The sequence below is a fragment of the Amyelois transitella genome, chromosome 22 (genome assembly GCF_032362555.1).
Source record: "Amyelois transitella isolate CPQ chromosome 22, ilAmyTran1.1, whole genome shotgun sequence".
Lineage (NCBI taxonomy): Eukaryota > Metazoa > Arthropoda > Insecta > Lepidoptera > Pyralidae > Amyelois > Amyelois transitella.
In genome coordinates, this window is record NC_083525.1 from 972,205 (window position 1) to 992,119 (window position 19,915).

Genomic DNA, 19,915 nt, shown 5'->3' on the forward strand with positions numbered 1-19,915 from the left:
GTATATCATGCATGCGGTTTTGTGGAATAGGTACATATGTTTAGTCATATTTTCTACTTACAACTGATGAAATTATTGTAATTTTTCAAGTCGAACAGTATTTTACACCTACATTTTCAGTGTGCCATTTGTGTTTTTGCACATATTTTTTTTAATTACTAGTATTTTTGTACAGAATTTCTCCATTATTATACTTAAATGATGAAAGATATAATGATTAATATTGTAATAATTATTGTACTTACAATAAATAATCATTTCTATTGGCTGCAAGAAGAATGTGAAACATCAAATTTCATGCCACTTACATTATGTAGCGTCTATATCCCTTGCGGGGTAGACAGAGACAACAGTCTTGAAAAGACCGAAAGGCCACATTGTATGGCTTTATAATGGAATTGAGATTCAAATTAACGTTACCAGCCTATCGCTTATAAGATGAATCCCAAGTTTATTAGCATGTCCCTTAGTCGCCTTTAACGACATCCATGGGAAAGACATGGAGTGGTCCTATTCCCTAGTGTCGGGAACCACGCAACATATTATTTATGGTCAAATATTATTTATTTTTCACACACAAACCTCAGCAGTGGTCTTTTTATATTCTAGTATATATACATATATAAAATTAGTCACAAACACGAACATACAGCACAAGCATCCGGCAATGCTGATAGACACAGTTTAAACCCGACATTATCAATTGTCCGCGAAAAATTATTACAATTGTACAAAAATTATCGATCCACAGCAGTGGCGCTCAAAGTTTGGATAATGGCAAAAAAAATTAATAAGTATAATCGTGAATGACATCACATAAACATAAGAAAAGCCAACAGTCATCAAGAAATTGAATGGCCACGTTCAGCTGTTTGGTTTGATGATAGAATTAATTGATCGTGAATGACAATTTGACATAATCAATGAAAAATACATACATAAATTTTTGGTCACGTGATTTTCGCATTTGAAAAATTTTGAAATATTTCCTGTCCTAAAAATCACAAATATGAACATTTGGCCATAAAAAAATATTTCCCATTTAAAAAATCCTTTATAATATATGTATACTCGTATATAAACCGAACTTAATTAAATAAAAAGGCCAAAAATAATGTAATAAATCTATAATAATAAAAAACATATTTTTTATTTATCACATTACATTCGAAAACTTTGACAAACACTGATCTCGCATAAGTTTATCTCGTTTGCCAAAAATACAGCAGGAACTGTCCTGACCCGCGATAAGATGGCCGTTGACTCGATTCCGTTAATCGATAAAAATATCGATTGTTATATTCGTATTGAATTTTTGTTAACACGTGTAGATGTTGCGTCATTATCGATAGTTTGTTTGTTCAATCCGTTATCATGTCACATGACTACTGTTAATCTCGATTGCATTATTTTGGTTAAGACCTCATCTGGTTTAATGGACTTTGGTTGTTTCCTGAGCTTAAAATTAATAACTAACTTTATTGCCTATGTCAAATGGAGTAATTAAAACCATTTTTGTCTAATTAATGATACTTACAAAATAACTGTTTTTTTAGATTACTTAAAAAAATTACTTACAAAATCCTTAATAAATAACTTTATTACCTATGTCAAATGGATTAATTAAAATCATTTTTGTCAAATTAATGATACTTACAAAATAACTGTTATTTTTAGATTACTTAAAAAAATTACTTACAAAATCTTATGTTCAATTCAGTTTTATTAATTACGTCGTAAAGAATAATATTTTATGATATCAACATACATAATAGATACGCGTATTTCGGGTATAAAAAAATATGTATTTTTGTTAACTTATCGATAAAAGAAAATGTTTTTAATATACATCAAAATGAATATGCAACTACATTCAATGAAAGTATTTGAATCAAAACACCTATTTCAATGACAAAGACTCGAAACACGCGAATATTAAAAAGCTGGGGTTTGTAGCCGTGTCAAAAAATTAATATTAACGATAGCTCAAAAACAATGAAGTGGAGAAGTAGAAAAAAAAAAGAAATAATTTATGCAAGACATTTCTTTTGACGCCATTGTCCGATGGCAGGGCGCGAAAATATTCAATTAAATTGAATATATTTCTTTTTCCCCGCGAACCCTGAATGAGTTGGTAATTTTTAATAATTCCGATTGGCTATCTAAATTCTGGCAACAATGACTGTGTAATAATTTATGATTTAATTCCGAGTTAATGTGTAATGGAAGGCAGAATTGTTTGGTTAAAATTTATTATTTATAAAACAGTTATTGTTAATTATATTAATAATTAAAAAAAATATGTTAATAAATAAGAATATTAATAACGCATTCAGTTCTATTTTTAATGTCGTATATACATATATGACGATAAAGTTTTTATTACAATTATCAAAATTTACAATAACAAATGTAGCGGCATTGTGGAGTGGAGAGTGGAAAGATGTAGTTTCTGCATTACATATAATATATTTTTGTACGTTACTAAAATAATATATATATTATAATTCTTCTGTCGCATGAATAAAAGTGCCGTGTGGTACTACAGAATTGGACCACTCATCTCTTTCGAAGGTGAAAAAGGAAATATAAACTTTTAGGATTCATCTTTTAGGCAATGGGCTGTCACTATTCGAATCTCAATTCTATCATTTTTCAAAACTGTTGGCTCTGTCCACCCCGCAAGGAATATAGTCGTGATTATTTATATATATCGAATGAAACTCATTGAAAGCAAAAATGTAACTACCGATATGCCATTATCAAATAAAAAGCGTAACACCAATAGATCTTCGATTAGAAGCAGCTGGTCACAGACCAGATTAACTCAATGGTCAATGTGAAAAGGAAATATATTGATGCACCTTATGCGGATTGAAATACAGTTGATTTTGACAAAATAATGGCCTGCAAGGAATTCGCGGGCGATTGTGAAATTCGATGAATGGTGTTTCATTGGGAACCGGTTGAGCCGGTTCTGACCCCACAACACGTGGTCACTCATTGTCATTGAAAGTATTAAAATGATCGGCTTTTTTTGTCCCAATGTGTATTGTGAATATTGGTGATTTATTTTGTGTGTCGCATTATGTAAGAAGAAACAAGAATTAACTGTCTTTTTCTCAAACTACTAATATTGTAAATGCGAAAGTTTGCGAGTATGTCAGTTTGTTACTCTTTCACGCAAAAACTACTGAATCGATTGCGATGAAATTTGGTATGTATCTGAAGACCCAGAATAACATATAGGCTACCCGGATTTCCCGCGGGATTGATTCCACGCGGACAAAGTCGCGGGCGGCCTCTAATATCATCTATTTGAGTAAATTTTCTTGAAGTATTTCGTAACATTGTGTAAACTAATTTGATGTCAAAATTCAACTATTAAATCATAATTATTGTCAATTTCGAAGTTATTAAAATTGAGTTCTTAGTAAGAGTTTTTTTTTTGGCAATTCAAAAGCTTATATAGTAAACTTCATTACGGGATTTATTCATTTTCTAGCCACTTATTTGATTCTTACTAAAACAACGTTAACATCGAAAATACACCACAATCCCAAACGTTTCACCCTCCTACCCTTACCATGAATTCATAATGACCAAATTAACAACACCTATTGTCTAGCTGTGTTTTTATATCAGAATATTAATAACCGTCCCAAAAAAGAGGGTGCTAAGAAAAATGTCCCGTCCAAGGGGGAACAAATTGATTGATTTTTACATTAATTTCAATAAAGACAATGGTAGAGTGGTACAGACAGTTGTAATTGCATTTTCAAGGAACAGCGATGCAGTTGGCAACAATGAAGTTGCATTAAATTTTATAGATTCAATTTGCATTACAATTGTTTCAATAATATTAATTGAATTTCTTCATTTTGCTGAGATTTTCTGGGAAGATTGAAAGGATTAAACTATTTTAGAAGATACTCGAAATATGTGTGTTTTGTTTCTTGTAACAGATTTCATGTAAAAAAAATTACCTCTTGTTCGTAATGGACAAACGTATCATCTGATTCACTTCTCATGAAGATCGCAGAAATCGATCATCGGCCGATATTTACGTATTCACAAAAAGGAGATTTGAATTAAATAAAATAAAAGGGGGGGCTAGCAAAAGTCATCTCGTAGTACATGATGATTATCTTGAACGCAATTTAACAGAAATTAATGCAAACATATTTGCGGCCCAGAGCAAACACACGAGCTACCACAAAACAAAGCGGCAACATACCAAAATTATCAAAACCAAACCGATAGATAGAGAAACTACTATGTGTGTGACGAAATTCGGCGATTACTCGGAACCAACGAACAATAACGCCTTAATAGGTACATGTACCAACAGATAGGGCTCTATCCTTGATAATATGTCACAAATCATCTTCTATTCCACACAAAGTTATAATGAATTGACATATTCAACACACGTGCTACATACTGAACGGAGATACTCTGTCGAACGCTTAACTAAAATCTAAAATTGAACCTTGCGGTGCCCCAGAAAAGTTTAAACTCCTCTGTCGATGTGTCTGTATTGAAAATTGTTTCTTATAGTTCAGGTATTGTTTCGGAAGCTGTAGGGGAATTCCAAGTGTTCTAATAAGAGGTGCAATCTTGAACTATTGAAATTAATGATCGCTTTTAAGCACCACCTGTAGTTGGAACGGGTTGAGAATATGTTGGTTTATATTTTGTCTAAGGTGACGGAAACTTGTTATTATTCATAATAGGTGGATTATAAATAATAACAAGTTTCTTTCAACCACTCTGTTTCTTATTCTAAATGTTGTACTGTTTTTAGTTTTACCATTACGTCTTAACTTTTAATTTTCGATATTTTTGTTGTTTTAGTGAATTCAACATTGGATACAATTGTACAAAACAATAACAAACAACATTGGAACAAAATATTGTTTGACGACAAACACCACTTATAATTAAAATTCCAAAGCGTAAATAATCTTTGACTATGACAAGATTTTTAAAAATTTTATTAAAAAACATTTAAATTTCCATTCAACGATATGTAGGTATCATTATAATCATGAGTAGCGATAAAATCTTACAATACCGTTGTATATGTTAGTACATACATTAAGATAGCAACATAGTATATAAACTGTAAATTTCATCATTGATTCATTGCATGTGATCATCCAACTTTTATATCATTCAAAAGGAAAGTAATAGGTATTAAAGCAAAATTATTATTGAATAGGTTTATTTATTGTCATCAGTAGAATATGCCCTAGACCAATACATGCATAATCTAGACAGTCAGCTAGTCAGTGAATGTCCTCTTTTATATACTTAGATACGACACCAAATCAAATATGAATTAGACTTATGGTGACATCAGAAACTAATCATTGGGTATTTGTAATTGCAAATTAATATTGATAGCTGTCCAGACGAGAAATCATTACAAGTTCATACATAAAACATTAGTTATTGATCGTTGTGTGAAGCTTCACATTATTATACATACATATAATCATGTCTATATCTTAAGCGGGGTAGACACAGCAAAAAAGTCTGCTTTCAGCGGCTTAGTGTTAAAATGTGTGGTGCCGTGTGGTTCCCGGCACCAATGAAAAAAAGAATAGGACCACTCCATCTCTTTCCCATGGATGTCGTAAAAGGCGACCAAGGGATAGGCTTACAAAATTGGGATTCTTTTTTTTAGGCGATGGGCTAGCAACCTGTCACTATTTGAATCCCAATTCTATCATAAAGCCAAATAGCTGAACGTGGCCATTCAGTCTTTTCAAGACTGTTGGCTCTGTCTACCCCGCAAGGGATATAGACGTGACAATATGTATGTATGTATGTATGTATGTAGTGTTAAAATTGAGAGGTTGCTAGCCCATCGCCTAAAATAAGAACCCCAAGTTTATTAGCCTTGAAATTATATTTTAAGAGTACCATAATAAACTTTATCCATTAAACCGTTACACATAATAAAGTAAAGACTGTTTTCCTTTGAATATGTTTGTAAAGGAATACGTTCAAATACTTTTCTAAATCAGTGTGTCTTAAGACTTATTTGGATTGGTCTATCATATTAACTCGTTCTCAACTCTATCATTAGGCCAAACAGCTGAACGTGGCCCATCAGTCTTTTCAAGACTGTTGGCTTTTTCTACCTCGCAAAGGATATAGACGTGATTATATCTATGTATGTGTGCTATCATTTTACAATGAAGAGTTCAATGGCATTCATATTTGTAGATATATCTAAATATACTCAGGTATAATTGCATCTGCGTTGTCCGTCATTTCACAATGAATATACTCCAAGCAAATACGACGAGTTTGTTCAAAGAATACATTACTAAAAACATACAGAATAATCCTATTGTTCTTGGAATGATTCACTAATAAATTAAAAACAAATATGTAAGTAAGTACATTTATTGAAGAAAATTAAACTCGCAAAGGGCACAGAAAGAATGTATTGTTACAACATATTAAGAATTCCATTAAAACTTTTATTAAACGTTCAACATGTCTCAGACATTTTTCAAATAAGATTCAATTTGGCTTGTAACCGAATATCTGCGTTTCTCCTCTCCAATATGACAACTCAAAGACGTCCCGAAATATAGTAGAAGCAGATGTGTCTTATTAAACACAAACACTTCCAAAGCGAAACAAAGATTGTGGTTACAGATGAAACAAAAAAGATTGTAACGTTTCAAACTCTGATGGATTTACAAATTATATTTCTGCATTTGCTCCAATAAAAGGTATATTATTGAAAATTTAAGATATTTTTCAGAAATATGACACACATACGATAGCAGTGAATCAGTTATGTAAACTAATGACTAACCATGAGTAAGGAAGACATGATCTCATTAGAATACTTTAATAGACTTCGCAACTGTCGAAATTGTTATCAATGTTAGCGCACAACACATCAAATAGCACGATAAAACAGCACACGGTAAGCTTAATAATCCCAGTGACGTCAGACAAGAATGACTGAAGAAACAAAAGTTTGGAAAATAAGCAACTCTTTGAAGATAAATAATTTATCGCCCCACTAAAACCTGAATAAGAAAGAAATGTTGATAAACATCGAACATTAAATATGTAACTGTTGATGATCGTAAAAGATGGAAGCCAGACGTAGTACATATCACTTCGTAGGAAGCATAACTTTTATTAGTTTGGCCGGAGTTGTACTTACGGCGTAATTTAGAAAAGAATTCCACGGACAATTTGCATGGGGGCGCATTCGTTTGATCCACTATCTGACGGGCTTTTGACTGATCTGATTTTTCTCAACGCATCAAATGAATTGATATACAGCGTTGTTTCTTCAAAACCGCATACGTTCTGGATTTTATCTGCGCTGCGGCGCTAATAGATTCAACAGGTGTGCCCCAGGGTGGTCTAATCGGGCCGATTCTTTTTATTTACATTTCACGAATTTATCGCATACGTTGACGTCTCGAGGCGGCCGCTTGATTCATGTGCTTATGTTGTCGCTTTTTAATACTGATTTACAATAAAAACAGAAATGTTTCACCGGCGATTGATGTGAGTTATGATTAATGTTTCGTCTTTGATGTTCCCTGCTATGAATCTATCAAGTCGCTTCTGAATATCGACGCGGGCATGTATAAATAAACCAAGGCGAATTCGTCGTTCGTTACAGTTAATTATGAGGTTATTAAGGAAACATCGAGCATGTTCGCGGGAGATGTCGATCGCCAGCGGTCATTATTGACGTTACATCATGGAGTCACGAGATCGTTGTCACGGTACCCACAAATTACGTTTTTTTCTCGCAGTCTCTAAAATTGGACTAATCAGCATTGAGTACAAAGAAGCAGATCGCTTTCATCATCGACACGATGATGTTTACTCCGGATCTTCCTAGAATCGGGCCGCAGCATTCAATACTTGGAAATAAATATGTGAGTTTGACATTTGCTTTCATGTGTTCCCTCGCGTGTTTCGGCTGTAATTACGGCCGCCCACGCTCGCCTTATTGCCGTGTACTTAAAGTACACTTTTGTTATATTTTCTATCGTAGCTTCGCTAGATTTTTTTGTTATTAAATTATCGTGCGTGCCGATTTCTGACAAGATGATAGGTTGTGTTTGATGGCCCATCTGATTGCTTCTCTTGTCGACATTTCTGATTCGGGGCTTTCTCTTTGATTGACTGCGCTTAGAAACCAGAGCTCGAAAGGTTATTCTATCGTTCGCTGATGACCCTTCATGACTTTCAATTACAATTATCCGACTCCTTGTCACGTTCACAATTGATTTAACTTTGAGCTATAAATCGTCCTATATCTCCGGTTGAATTGGTGTAAACTAATTCGAGCGCGGCAATATATTCATCTCTAACTCCATTACTGCATCCGATCCCAATAAACCATCGATAAATGTCAATATAGTTTAAAATAGTTCATATTGCGTGCCGCCATCATTAGTCAAGCCCGTTCAAAGATAATTCACTGTCGAACGCGTCCCTTTACGTCGTCCAGCTTTAATAAGAGAAATGTGTTCACCAAAAATAACAAAATTAAAATAAATCGAACGACAGACAGACGTCATAAACTAATTTCGAGTGTTTTCGTTTTGGTATGGACAAAAATAGCAGCATCACTCTTTCATGTCCCGGCACGAGTGACATTAAAGAATTTACAGTTTAGGCCAGCGCCATCTATGAGCGGGAGATGAAACGTTTTTATTGCCCAAAAAGAAAGGTGTTTATGATTTATGTTAGTTATTATTGCTTTTGAAAATTAAATACTCCGCTCCCGTTTCGATAGTGACTATGTTTCGAGAATTTAATGCTCGTTTTTATGATACACCTCATGTTACAAGTCTCAACTATTGTAGGCGTAACTTTGAATTTGTTTAATTTGAAGTTATCAAAATATTTAATGTCAGTATCAAACGAGGCATTACTTTAGCGGTGTATATTAACTTGAAAGGCGTTCCTTGCAAAGGGTGAAATAAATTTAGATCTCTATCACAATCTAATAGATTTGACATTTGAGAAACTCACCCGCGAACTTGAATTGAGGAAAAAAAAATAAAAACTAACTCGCAAAAAGTTAAATGAAAACCGCGATCCAATCATAACCAATTTTCGGAACGCTGTAAAAGTTGTTTCAGAAATCATTCATCGAATGTCATCAAAAAGAAATAACGTTCAAGTCTACCCTTTTTTTCGCCGACTTAATTAAGATGTCGGTGAAAAAGGCGAGAACTTTCCATTGGGGTAATAAAGTTACATAGACAAAATGTTTTTCTTAAAAACATCGATAAAGAATCAGTATGGCGGGTTCTGTTGTGTTTTCTCCATTGTGACAATCGACTCTTTTGTTAAGTTTTCCCCCTTTTTGTTCATCAAAAAGGGTAATTTGTATGGGTTAGGAAAGTTTTCAGTCTTTGATGGTGTGATCGAAGAATCCCTTCCCCTTGCTTCAGTGGTCAATACATTCTATTTCAACGACACTGGACAAGAATCGAAGCATTAAAAAAAAAAAACAAACAACAAAATAAAGAATTGAAATTTGTTCAAAGGTCAGCGACATGAAATCTAAGTCACTTAAACAGAGGATATTCGCGTGGGCCACTAGTTGCGTCAATAAACCACTGAATTGCTACAAATGCCACATCATGCCAGTGCCCGGTTAGTTTAATTGAAAATATCGATAATATTGATTGATCGATACACGCCCGTCACTAAATTGGAGCTACGGGCACTAATGGGGTAAAGAAGACGAAGGATTTCGAATTTTTTGAATTAAGAATTATGAATAAAAATATTTGCAGCTTATTTTTAAATTTAGAATTGTAAATACATACGATTATTGTAATCAAGAGAAAAAGTTTGTTTTAATTATTTTTTTTAGTATAAATTTGAATCAAACTGAACCAATTTTGATGATATTGTATGTCCGTTTGTTAATCTTACACTAGTACCCTAACTTTTAAAAGTATGCCTTTTATAGTAATATTGTCTTATACATTGAAATAATAAGCAGGCTACAATGAAAACGCGGGAGAAACCACGGGCGGGATCTAGTAACAGAATAAACAAACTAGATATATTTCAAATATAGAACAGATATAAAGCTGCTCATTCACGCGAATGGAGTAAAACAAAAAAAAATTGCTAGCTCTCAAATTTGGGGATTCAATAGCTAATGATCCTCTCTCAATGAATGCATTCACAAGACCTACTTCGTTCTTTGAATATGCACTTTTTGATGTGCACAGCTCCTCTTCAAATGTTCAGACGATTTTTTTTTATTCCCCTTTGTACATTAGTTACGGCTCTGTAAGTGATATTTCTGTTTCAGTTTTGTGATTTCTTTTTATATATTTATTTATTTAGACGATTTTTAAAAGAAGATACAGATCCTAGGTTACTAATTTATTTATTTAAACTTTATGCACGTAAAATGTACAACAGGTGGAATTAGTGCCACTTAATGTTACGTAAATTATATTTAAACTAGTGCCGTATGGCCTATAATTAAGCCAAACAGCTGAACGTGGCCATTCAGTCTTTCCAGGACTGTTGGCTCTGTGTACCCCGTAAGGGATATAGACGTAACCATGTGGATGGATTTCTAAGCAAAGTCGTATTTATTTAGTGCAAGGATTACCGCTCGTTCAGTACCGATCAATCATTCCATTGAATGTATCCTGTTTCCCCGCACTAGTGATGCGCCGGCCGATCAAATGTCGATGTCTTGTCGATATCGATGACAGTCAGCGGTGTTTGCGTTAAATATTTTTTTACAAGAAAATATAAAAAAAAATTCGGAAATTTTTGCTTTTGAAAAATTCACTTGATTTTTTTTCTTGATAAGGTAATTTTTAACAATTAAAGTAATCTGATACATTAATCTTGTACCAATATGCCGATATTTTAAGACGACCAAATAATCTCATTTTTAACTTCGTAGACTATAAATCTCCTTATTTTTATTTATTTTCCGTCAATAAATTCAAACAATTCTTCCACTAAGTATTATATATATAAAACCTATCAGTATTATCTGTCAACGCATATCAATATATACATATAATCACGTCTACATCCCTTGCGGGGTAGACAGAGCCAACAGTCTTGAAAAGACTGATAGGCCACGTTCAGCTATTCGGCTTACATCAATTTCAATTACATCATAAATCCATTAGCATCCTGCGAGTCTTCACTATAGGATCTGTCTACCCCGTATGGAGGTAAAGACGTGATATTGATGCACCACTTATCGATAGCGACCATCACTACGAACTGTCAAATCCAATTGAACGATACGCGCAAGTAATTGATTTATTGATAGTACGTTACATTCGATACGGCGGCACAAGGCTGCGCATCCTTTACTCTAATTACGAAATATGGAATGTGCAGAATTGTCACTTTATATCCGATGACACGGCCATTTTTTTTTTATTTAATTGTGAGTAAATATCGAATTATGAACAACACTATTTATAATATGTCAAGGAGTCATGAAAAAAAAATGTATTTTTAAATAATTATTTATGAAGAAGTGTCTTTTGACGGATTATTTAGATATCTGCCCAAATTTTACAGAAAAATATCTACTTAGGTAGCTTTAAGCTTTTCATCAAAATTCCAAGGCTTCAGTCGGCATAATCAACAACGAAAAATTTATAATTTTGTCATAATGTGTAATTTTTTAAACCAGTTGAAACTATCTCTACAGAACAATCTTTTAATGCCATCAAAAACATCCTGTAAAAGAACCCAAGTCTCGCAGCTCAGTCTTTCTACCGTAAAAAGTCGTGAGATCCATGTAATACCAAGTCGGTTAATCTATTTAGTCTCCACTTAAAGGACCTTCTGCCTTAAGTTATTACATAAGTTATTATCAGGTCAATATTAAAAATATTTTTTAAAAGAACCCCCAGATTATGGCATATTAAAAGATTTCTTAACAATTTTTTTTTGATAAATTTTACTATATTTTAAAAACTCTTGAGTAATTATGCATCTGTGACCTCCTTATTTGTGCCGGTTAACTGGGTGACCTCACGGGATGATCGTTTATTTTTATATCTGCGATATGGTGTATTGGTTGGACACGGGAAGTTGACGGGTTAAGATGACTTTTGTTGTAATTTGTAGAACACCCATTATGTCATTTTATATTAGAATTATATTATAGTTGTTTGGTCAGTTTGGACGCTTTAGGTTTACAGCCTACCACATATCTATACATACATACATACATACATGTAATCACGACAGAGCCAACAGTCTTGTAAAGACTGATAGGCCACGTTCAGCTATTTGGCTTTAAGATATAATTGAGATCTATACTAATATTATGAAGCTGAAGAGTTTGTTTGATTTTTGTTTATGCGCTAATGTCAGGAACTACTGAGTTGAATTGAAAAATTGATCTTTTTGTGTTGAATAGACCATTTATCGAGGAAGGCTTTAGGCTATGTAAGATCACGCTGCAACTATTAGAAGCGAAGAAATAATGGAAAATGGGAAAAAAAATCGGAAAAAATTATTCATTCTTGAGGGCTTTAATGCTGCCAAAAATAACTATTTCACGCGGACAAAATCGCGGGCACAGCTAGTTCCTTATCACCCTCACTTACGTGCTCTCAATCGCAAAATTGTTTATGAACTGTTTCTATTTTACAATCATCACTTACCTCTTTCTCTTTCGCAGCGAGTTCATTCTCCAAGCTGTTCGCCTGTCCCACGGGACTGCTTCTGGTACTATCACTGTCCCTCCCCGCAGCCATCTCCATCTTCTCTACTTCTTCATCAATCTCCAGTCTTTTCTCTTCTTTTATATCGGGACTGAACAAGTCCGGTATTCTTGTTTCCGTGGCCTGATCTCTAGTTTGGTCTATGTGGGAGCCATTGGTTTTTGGAGGCACGGTCGCTTGCAGAGGAGTAGGACTCGTCGTGGCCAGTTGTTCTTTCAGCGTTGTTACTTCTTTTTCGGCCAGCGTGGCTCTCTGTGGACAAATAAATTAATAAATCAATTGAATTGTATACGAGACAGATTACACAGATTGAGTTAGCTTCGAAGTTAGTTCTAGACTTATGTTACCAGATACTAATTGAACGATAATATATTTTTTATAATAAATACTTTGATAGATAAACATTCAAGACCCAGGACAATCAGAGAATGTTTGTTTCTTATCGTGCCTTGGCCGGGAATCGAACTCGGGTCCTTCGGTGTCATATACCTACCAGCGCACTACTGCTGCGCCACAGAGGCCAAAAAAGGCGGAAATTGTAATATTCAATTTGAAATGCTGATAATGTTAGTTTGAAGGCTGTTCTTTAGATGACGTTAATACTATTTATTCATTCATTCATATAGTCACGTCTATATCCCTTGCGGGATAGACAGAGCAAAAATTCTTGAAGAGTGACAGGTTGCTAGCCCATCGCCTTAAAGAAGAATCCCAAGTTTATAAGCCTATCCCTTAGTCCCCTCTAACGACATCCATGGTAACGAGATGGAGTGCTACTATTCTTTTTTTATTGGTGCCGGGAACCACACGGCACAATACTATAAGATACCGTTAAGATTTTTAAATATCCTGCCTCATTATTGTGTTAATATTTGACAACAACTCTTTGCTGTGAACAAATATTATTCAGAATCAAGGAAGTATACGAAGATCCGAAACAGATAAAGCAAAAAAGGAAATAGCAATCGACATGATTCACAGAACTAATCAGTTTCTGAGAAACCTTGTGCGTGACAGACTGACAGTCTTGTTCAAATTCGCTTCAATGGTTCCATGTTCATCTTATTGCAATTTAAAAGAAATTAGTTTCATTCATGCAGAATTCGAGATGTGAGACTGATCGTTAGGTAGGCTAATATTTTTAACCTCAATTTTGATGGAGAATTTCATGTTTAATATAACCTAAAAAGAGTTATAATCAATGCGGACGATAGTTGTGACAAATTTTAAATAAAGTGTAATTTAAAATTAAAATTGAAATGAAATAGTTATGCTGTTCCTTATATCTTGTTTCAGTTACTTGGGCACTGAAAATCACGTAATATATAGACCTGACTGGATGAAAACCAAGTTTTTCTTAAACGTCTAGCTGAAGGCTCTAATTCTAAAACATTGTCCATCCCTAATGATGAAGAAGTAATTATGCATACGTTTATCGACAATCAAGAACAAGTGAATAACAATGAAAAGGAAATAAGGTGCAAATTAGAACGTCACTGCGGCGTAAAAGATGCTCATTGTCTAATGAACTTAAGTCCATTCCAGTAACAGTATTCCCAACATCATTAAGATGTCAAGATACTGCAACAAATAAATCTAGCGTATGTTAGACGTATCTTACACGAGATCGGACAAAGGCATCGATAGATAAGAAATTAATTACAAAAAAATCTCCACTATTAATCCAAATATCAATGATTTTCATCGGGAAATTGTGCGTACAAGCGTGCGTGATGAGAAAAACATACATTGTATTAGAAGAATGGATGGTTTCGCAATTGATAAAGAATCTGACAGATGAGATAGTCTGCGTTAATGACACTGAAATAGAGTGAACGTTTTGTTAGATAAATTAATGAAAAGTTTCAAAGATCTTTATAGGTAAATGAATAAGATAAAAGAAATAAGAATTAAAGAAATATTATATTTTATAATAATGGTGCAATGAAATAAAATAAAACATGAGTAATAAAGACAAATGAACATTTAATTAACATGTTCAAGTTTCTAAAAATAACGATTGAAACAATTCTAACTAAAAAGAAGCGTATTCGTCGAACACGTTTGATCAGAACAGTTCCAATTATAAGCAGTTCTGGCGACCAATATACGCTTTCTGATGGTCCAAAATTTCGGTTGGACCAAGTAAAAGCCTCGTGGTTCTACGCAATCTGGTTTTTAGATGGTATCTGCCCAGGCAGGCATATCGTTACGCGTGCTCGCTCAGCTACCGAGATATATTTTTTTAGCTTTCTTTAAACTAATGAGTCATTAGTGAATTCGAAGGAAGTAAACCTCATCTATTTGATAGATAAGATAACCAAAAATAGTTCGGCTGATGGTATATCTGATCCTGAATGTACGGCTGATGATTGTGAAAAATCAGGTCATATAGTTAAATGTGTATCTTCAACGTTTCATTTTCATACATACATGAAATCACGCACGGAGGGGTAGCCAGAGATTGCATCTCTCTAGTTGTCATGTTCGCTACTTACTTCTTTCGCTTTATCCACATTCACAACTCTCTTCATGGAAGCATAAATGACCATGACAATGTATCATGCAGTATTCTTAATCAAATAAACCAAATAATTAAAATAATGTTTTCACTGTCATGTCCTTTTTGTAGAAAATTAATATCTGTTCTGGTATGACAGTTCTAAAATATTAAGTGCCAACCTGAAACTTACAATACATACATAAATCACGCCTCTTTCCCGAAATGGTAGGCGGAGACTACATATTTCCACTTGTCACGATCCCTGCATACTTCTTTCGCTTCATCCACATGCATAACTCTCTTCAGGTAAGCTAGTTTCGGTTCATAACCTGACTATTTGCTAGAAGGTCTCCGATTAATTACAACACTAATCAAATCAACATGACAAATTCTGCCAATGTCACCAATTTTAAAACCTCATTACAAAGCACACTAGACCATCAATAAGCATAACATCAATATAACATCCGCCGACAAGATCCACTGATACTCCTGAACGAGCTGAATGGAACAGGAAACAGCACAAAAGAGTTTTTCATACATCAATGACCGCAAGAACAATAAAAAAACTATGGGAACTGATAATTAGATTACAACAGTTAATGAAATATTGTTCTGACGCCTGCAAAATCGATGCTTCCTGCGTTGTATTCATGGCCGTTTGCATTATAATTTTTATTTAATTTATCAACACAAACATTATTAAGCGAACTAGGAGCTTGTTGGATTAATTATTTTATGTTTGTTGTGGTTCTGTCTGCGCTGCAATGGATAAAAACGTGTATGTGATTATTTATTGCGTATCCATGTGTAGTTTGTTGTTTAAAAACATAAAATTACGCCTCTTACTCGAAGGGGTAGGCAGAGACTACGTGCTTCGTCCGCATTCATAATTATCTTCATACAAGCACGTCGGTTTCGGGTACTCTTGACCTGAGTCAGGTTTACAATTTAGGTATCATTGCAGACCATCCGATAACATTGTTAAGTATTTAAAAGATTCATCTAAAAGGTTTCGGGCGAAGGAGTTAACTCAAAATAACTTCCACCGAAACTCTCAGGTTGTCAATCGATATCTTAAAATTATCCTCCAAACAAATTAATGCGAATCAAAGCATAAACAAATCGAATTCGATTAGACCAAGACAATGGTGGTGTTTAGAACAATGCCGATGGCAGGCCTTCAATCGGGCAATTCCCTGAGCTTTCATTGGAATTAATCAATCAATTGTTTTATTTAATAAATTCGGACCCGTCAAAAGTTTGGCAATTTCAAATTTTGTTATAATATTGGCACAAATCTAATTGTCGTCTGAAAAAGCTTTATTTTAAAAATTTCCATTTTGATAATGAATTTTGCGAATCACTCGAATACAATCGATTGATGTGGAATAAATGACGAAATTTTGCAATTTTCATACAGCATAGTGTGAATAAAGATAGTGCAACAAGCTTTGGTTAAAGTTTACGAGAAATTTGACATGAATATAGTCAATATTGTCATTAAATTTTGAAGTTGCAACACGAAGTTTGTTTATCTGTAAAATTTTAACATTGTAGTAATATAGTGTGCAGCCCACTCTTACGTATCTCATTGTATCTCGTTTCAAAATTTCTCTTAACCCATACATATTATGATTAGCATTCAAATCCCACTAAACTGTACCAAAAAATACGTAAAAAGCGTTAAGAATCATTGAATCATTAGCATACCGCTATCATAATTGGTTCGTGAGAGCACAATCACCAAATTTAACTTAATCTATTGCACAAACTAGTTTCCAAGATGGCTCCGATAGATAAACAGTCTTTGTTCCAAAGTTACTGAACGTATCAACTAATTTTTTAATTGCTACCTGATTTCACGTATCTACTGAAATATCTAGGGAACGCGTATGGATTTCTCATTGTGTTTAGCAATTTCTTGATCATCAAAGTCAATCATTTTATTGTTACAATGTTGTATAATTTTATTTGTTGATGGTTCTTTGCTTTATTAATTAATTATACGTTTGTAAACTACACGCGTAGTGATTTAATTTTTAATTATTTCTGTAGCAAGTCAGCTGAGGAAATATTGCTGTTGAAATTTTGTTGCTTTAGTGTTTTATTTAAAGTTAGAGTTACGTTATTGAATTGATTGTTGAACATATTGTAAACGGCATTTTTTAAATTTTAAATTTATAATACATTTGCTTCAACAGTCTCCAAAATTCTAATTTTTTATCATGTTTCAAATTTAATATCTTATTATCATGTTCTGCAGGTTGACTGGTAGAAAAGTAAGCATTTAATTTACGCCCTGTAGCTACAAGGTTCAATGAACTTTTTACTACGACAAATAATTATCTTTTTCAAATGGTTTTGTCCATAATTTGATGCAACAATTAAGATTGCCGTGTTGTTTCCGGCACCATTACAAAAGAAAGAATAAGACCACCACTTCATCTCTTTCCCATGGATATCGTAAAACGCCACTAAGGGATAGGCTTATAAACTTGGGATTCTGGGCGACATACTAGCAACCTGTCACGATTTGAATCTCGATTCCATCATAAAGCCAAACAGCTGAACGTGGCCTATCAGTCTTTTCAACACTGTTGGCTCTGTCTACCCCGCAAGGAACATGGACGTGATTATATGTATGTATGTACAATTAATCAATGTCACCACAAATGTTCATCACCACCAAATCCTACTACTATTATAAAGGCGAAAGTTTGTATGGATGTATGGATGTTTGTTACTCTTTCACGCAAAAACTACTGAACCGATTACCATGAAATTTGGTATGTAGGTAGCTGAAGACCCAGAATAACACATAGGCTACTTTTTATCCCAGAGTTCCCGCGGGATTGATAGGGTTTCCATGCGGACGAAGTCGCGGGCGGCCTCTAGTCTAGCATAATTTTCGTACTTTCCATTTACATGACATTGTTGACTTTTCTCACATTATAAACGCAATAATTTCTGAATTTTGTGTCTCGGCTACTATTATCATTGTAATTATAAAGAGATTTCTGGCAATATAACCGAACTACGGTCGTATTTAATGTTTTAAAATTATTATTTTTATGTGCCTGTTCACACAATTTCACGAGACACTTTGGTGATTTCTGTTTAATTGAATGGGCTGCGTGATTTTTTTTAATGAACACACCACTTTCTTGTTATAAATATAAAACTATTATGACACACTCTATTATTTTAATATTTAAATTGACAACTTCATATTTTTCGAATGAATGAAATTTTCGAAATTTGGGGACTATATACAAGACGAATTTTTCAAAAGTTTTGGACTACATACATACATATTCATATAATCACGCCTATATCCCTTGCGGGGTAGAGAGAGCCAACAGTCATGAAAAGACTGATAGGTCACGTTCAGCTGTTTGGCTCAATGTTAGAATTGAGATTCAAACAGTGACAGGTTGCTAACCCATCGCCTAAAAAAATAATCCCAAGCTTGTAAGCCTATCCCTTAATCGCTTTTTACGACATCCATGGGAAAGAGATGGAGTGGTCCTTTTCTTTTTTTTGTACTGGTGCCGGGAACCACACGGCACACAGTAGGTACTAATGTTTATTGAAAATTGAGATTCACTTAAGAAACTGGCCTCCAAATCCTAATACATACCTCGCGTCATGAGTCATCGACAATAAAGTCAGCGATCAATCACTCCCAATTGACTCTATTGCACAAATCACGTGTTACGTAAGTTTTGGATGACAAATCTTTACCCTTGTCACCACCTACGGCTATCCTAATAGATATTAAGTAGCTGTTACTGATTCATACATACATACATACATAAAATCACGCCTCTTTCCCGGAGGGGTAGGCAGAGACTACCTCTTTCCACTTGCCACGATCTCTGCATACTTCTTTCGCTTCGTCCACATTCATAACTCTCTTCATACAAGCTCGGCGGTTTCGGGTACTTTTGACCTGACCCTTTACCAGGACGTCCTTAATTTGATCAAGTTACTGATTCAATTGATGGAATACTCTTTATGACAAGATTATAGTAATGCAGGTCTATACGCGTGTGTAGGTAGGTACAGACATACATATAATCACGCTCATATCCCTTGTAAGTTCCAACAGTTTTGAAAAGGCCACGTTCAGCTTAATGATTTCGCCTTAAGAGCTCATTATCCTATCCCTTAGTCGCCTTTAACGACATCCATGAAAAAGTGATGGAGTTGTCCTATTCTAAAGGTGCTGGGAACCACACGGCAGATACCTATGTGTCAACAGTTTCGAAAAGGCGGTATGGTTTGATAATAAATTAAGATTCAAATAGTGACAGGTCGCTAGCCCATCGCCTAACAGTCAGAAGTCATCTTATCCCTTAGTCGCCTTTTACGACAAAAAGCGATGGAGTTGTCCTACACTAAAGTACCGAAAACCACAGGACAGAAATGTGAGCGGTCTGATCTTAGAACCACTTTGTATAATAATACATACATACATACATAAAATCACGCCTCTTTCCCGGAGGGGTAGGCAGAGACTACCTCTTTCCACTTGCCACGATCCCTGCATACCTACTTCCTTTGCTTCATCCACATTCATAACTCTCTTCATGCAAGCTCGGCGGTTTCGGGTACAATAATAATAGATGCTGTTAATTCACGCCAAATATTTTGGTTC

At 34.3% G+C, this 19,915-nt stretch overlaps 1 protein-coding gene across 5 annotated transcripts in view; it reads right to left on the reverse strand.

Moving 5' to 3' along the window:
• Positions 1–19,915, reverse strand: part of LOC106133261 (homeobox protein cut) — a 157,700-nt gene that overhangs the window by 64,609 nt on the left and 73,176 nt on the right. For all 5 annotated transcript variants that reach the window (XM_060950640.1, XM_060950637.1, XM_060950636.1 and 2 more), the window contains one exon: positions 12,690–13,001. In XM_060950640.1, coding sequence (XP_060806623.1) covers positions 12,690–13,001 — 312 coding nt within the window. The remainder of the gene's footprint in view (positions 1–12,689; positions 13,002–19,915) is intronic.